At 32.0% G+C, this 3329-nt stretch overlaps 1 protein-coding gene across 1 annotated transcript in view; it reads right to left on the bottom strand.

Annotated features, from left to right (window-relative positions):
• Window positions 1-3329, bottom strand: part of LAMB4 (laminin subunit beta 4) — a 66347-nt gene that overhangs the window by 38912 nt on the left and 24106 nt on the right. The window contains exons 14-16 of the mRNA XM_072399042.1: window positions 2189-2357; window positions 1448-1633; window positions 569-690 (exon numbers count right to left, since the gene is read on the bottom strand). Coding sequence (XP_072255143.1) covers window positions 569-690; window positions 1448-1633; window positions 2189-2357 — 477 coding nt within the window. The remainder of the gene's footprint in view (window positions 1-568; window positions 691-1447; window positions 1634-2188; window positions 2358-3329) is intronic.

Genomic DNA, 3329 nt, shown 5'->3' with positions numbered 1-3329 from the left:
CTTTTTGTTCAACCCACTGAATTAAAGCTGAAAGTCTGCAGTTCAACTGCATCTGAGTTGTTTCATTTAAAATAATTGTGGTAATGTACAGAACCAAAATTAGAAAAAAGTTGTCTCTGTCCAAATATTTATGGACCTATCTGTATATATATAAATATAATATAAAACAGCAGCTGCCTTAGTTGTAATGGAGTAGATAACAAATATTATTTGGAAAATGTCAATTACTAAGGTAGGTGGACCACAAACCCTTTTTTTTACTTTCATAATTTGACTGAAGTGTTAAGCACAACAAGAAAAGCTTCAGCCAATGTTTCTCCATTTATGAGCTATATATCATTTGTTGGCCTGTTAAATAGGAAATAATATAGACGAATGCAATCTCAAATAAATGAAATGAAGTGTTTATTGAGTACAATTAGTTCCCCAGGCAGGTAAAAGACCAACAGACTGATTTATTTATTGGTAATGAATTTGCACATGTTAATGTTTACTTGTAGCAATTGTAGTAATTTTGTATTGGTGTAATTAAAAAAAATAAAAAAAGCTGTGTAATTGTATAAATTACCTGTTAGTAGCAAGTAATTGAAGTGTATATCCTTCAGGAAGAGGTATCTTGTTTTTGCAGTGTTCGCTTAATTCACCATGAGGAAGGTTAACCATAATTCTTGCTGTCCAGTCCTCCAATGACTATATATGTACAAAAGTAGATCAGTCAAAGACACAATATAATATTTTGTATTACAGGTGCTGAATTTATATTTTTAATATCATAACTATTTCATGCTTAGAAGCCATTTTAAGCTAGTACATAATGAAGCTTAAACGATAGGGATCAAAAATTTCTGCTCAGTTTGGGTTCTTGAAAGTCTCACAATGACCCCATTAGCTTTTAAACATGATATTTGAGAAGTTGAGCAGTAATCTATTATTATTTTTTAGACTTCCACTTCTAACTTGTACTTATTTCTACATGGGGTCTCTTGCAGAAAATGTGTAATTCTGCAGATGATGGACACATATACAACACATATATCACGAGGGGCTCATTCTGTTTGATTGTTTAAACCCATATTGTAAGCGTTTATTATTAAAAAGCTCCTCTGAAACATGAATGGGATCACATGTGACAGCAATGGTAGTAAGTGAAATGCAAAACACTGTAAATGACTAGGCAACCTTATAGTCAATGGATCTTTAATGTGGGTCTTGCTGTATAAGTCAAACTGGGGGCACAGTAACTGTGAAGATGTAAAGTGTTTTCTAAAATATACTGTATATTTACCCATGGTATACAAATATACAGTACTGAGAGGTGGACATTTCATATAGGGGCCATGGCATTGAAAAATACTAAATGGTACTGAATAATGTTGCAATTTTCTACATTCATAAAAAAAACATTTAAACATATTCCAGTGCCTTCAATTTCTATGGGGCACCTTACCTCTGGCTCATATCTGATTGCCATGATGAAGTCCATGGAGTATGGAATGTTGTTGACAGTAAATCTCAGTCCAGCACCATGTAAAACACGTGCAAATCCAGGCCCTGTCCATGTCACTGGTTTGCCTGGTATGGGTTCCCTTAATACGAGTTCCACAACACCTTCATGGCCAGGTGGAACAAGTTCCTAAATAAATGTAAATACTTTAAGAAATTGTTTTTTTTGACAATGTATTTTTGCGTGACAAATGTAATGAAAATACATGGTTTGCTCTCTCCAAAGGTGCTCCCCACAAACTCAAAAGAAAGAAAAAAAGATAATTTATATGAACTGTAATAATCATTTACAACCTGATTTTTAATAAATTATAATTTATAATAAAATACCATTAAGTGATATGAATCGTAGGTGGAAAGAAGGAAGCATATATACCAGCAATAAGACCATATTGTTTGCATTTGCAAAATCCTTGCTGTATTTCTACTGAAGGTGTTGAGTTGTGAATATTCACTTCAGGTATAAGAATTACATGAAAAGCAAAGTCCTGTTTACCTATTTATTCTAATTTTGTTGGGGTAGTAATGTATATTATAATAATATATGTAACATATATAAGAAAAAAATCTGAAGATTTATATATAATTAGTATAAGACATAGAAAATATAGGAAGTAAGGTTTATTGAGAGGATAAAAAGATCCTAAATCATTTATGGGCCGCAGATAAAACAGAAATCTTGTACCTGTGCCTGTCTTCTTCCTTGTACACTTCTTTTTGGCATTGATTTAAGGATTATCCTGTTATTCTCATATCGAAAATCAATTCCTTGCTTCAAGAAATATTCCTTGCATTTTGGCATAGGTGTTGGATTAACCTGAAAATTGAAATGATAGAGTTTAAGGAGAACGTTGCTTATAAAATAAACTGTAAAAGATTACATGAGTGCAGACATTGCTTAAAATGTAAAGGTATGTATTAATATCCTAAATTATCTAATACCACATAAAATAAAGTGTGCACCAACTGTGTGGTGTTCTGGGCAGATCAATAATAACTCTTCCTCCTGTCAAATAATTGATTATTTTCTATTCCTTTGTGTCCCACACTACTGATGAAGTGAGTTATGAAACTGACCTAATTCTGTGTGAATACATGGCATGTTCATACATTTGAGTTGATAAATGGGAACTAGCCGGATCTATTCTCTCTATCAACTGTTTTAGAAAAATGCAAATATATAGTCAAACCCGTATAATAAAAAATATGTTCTTTTCAAAATACATGCATCTTTTTAAAAACCTAATTAAAAAGGATTAATAATGCAGGACATTAAAACATTGGCAAATCCTCAGTAGTTTCCTGAAGTGTATATCAGCCAAAAAAATTTTTTTGTATTACTTTAGATTAGAGTGGGGAAAGGATTACACCGCTGCTATTGCCACAGGAAAACAGACAATAACAAAGATATGTGCTAGCATTCCAGTACTGTTGTAAATAAAAGCATTTATATTTTGTTTATGTTGACAATTTTTGGTGCCATATATGCAGAAAACTACAGTGTTTTAGTCAATTTCACACTCTATTACTACTGCTGGCACTCAAGAGGAGAAAACTACATACCATTTACTGCTTTTTGCTGATAGGGAAATAATAGTCCTCCTTCCCATAAATGGAACCATGTGGGAAATTACTGGCATACCCATATCAAAAGAATAAAAATTCCATTTTATTTCAAACATTTACTTTTAATGTCAACATATACAACATACAATCAAAAAATAATAATAAAAAAATGAATATTCTTTTGATATGGGTTTGTTTAGGGATGTGGTATTTTGTTGATCAATGCAATACCTTTGAAGGGGATTTCCTTTTGTGTGCAC

The sequence above is a fragment of the Pyxicephalus adspersus genome, chromosome 2 (assembly GCF_032062135.1).
Source record: "Pyxicephalus adspersus chromosome 2, UCB_Pads_2.0, whole genome shotgun sequence".
Taxonomy (NCBI): Eukaryota; Metazoa; Chordata; class Amphibia; order Anura; family Pyxicephalidae; genus Pyxicephalus; species Pyxicephalus adspersus.
This window is presented reverse-complemented; position numbering and strand designations above follow the sequence as displayed.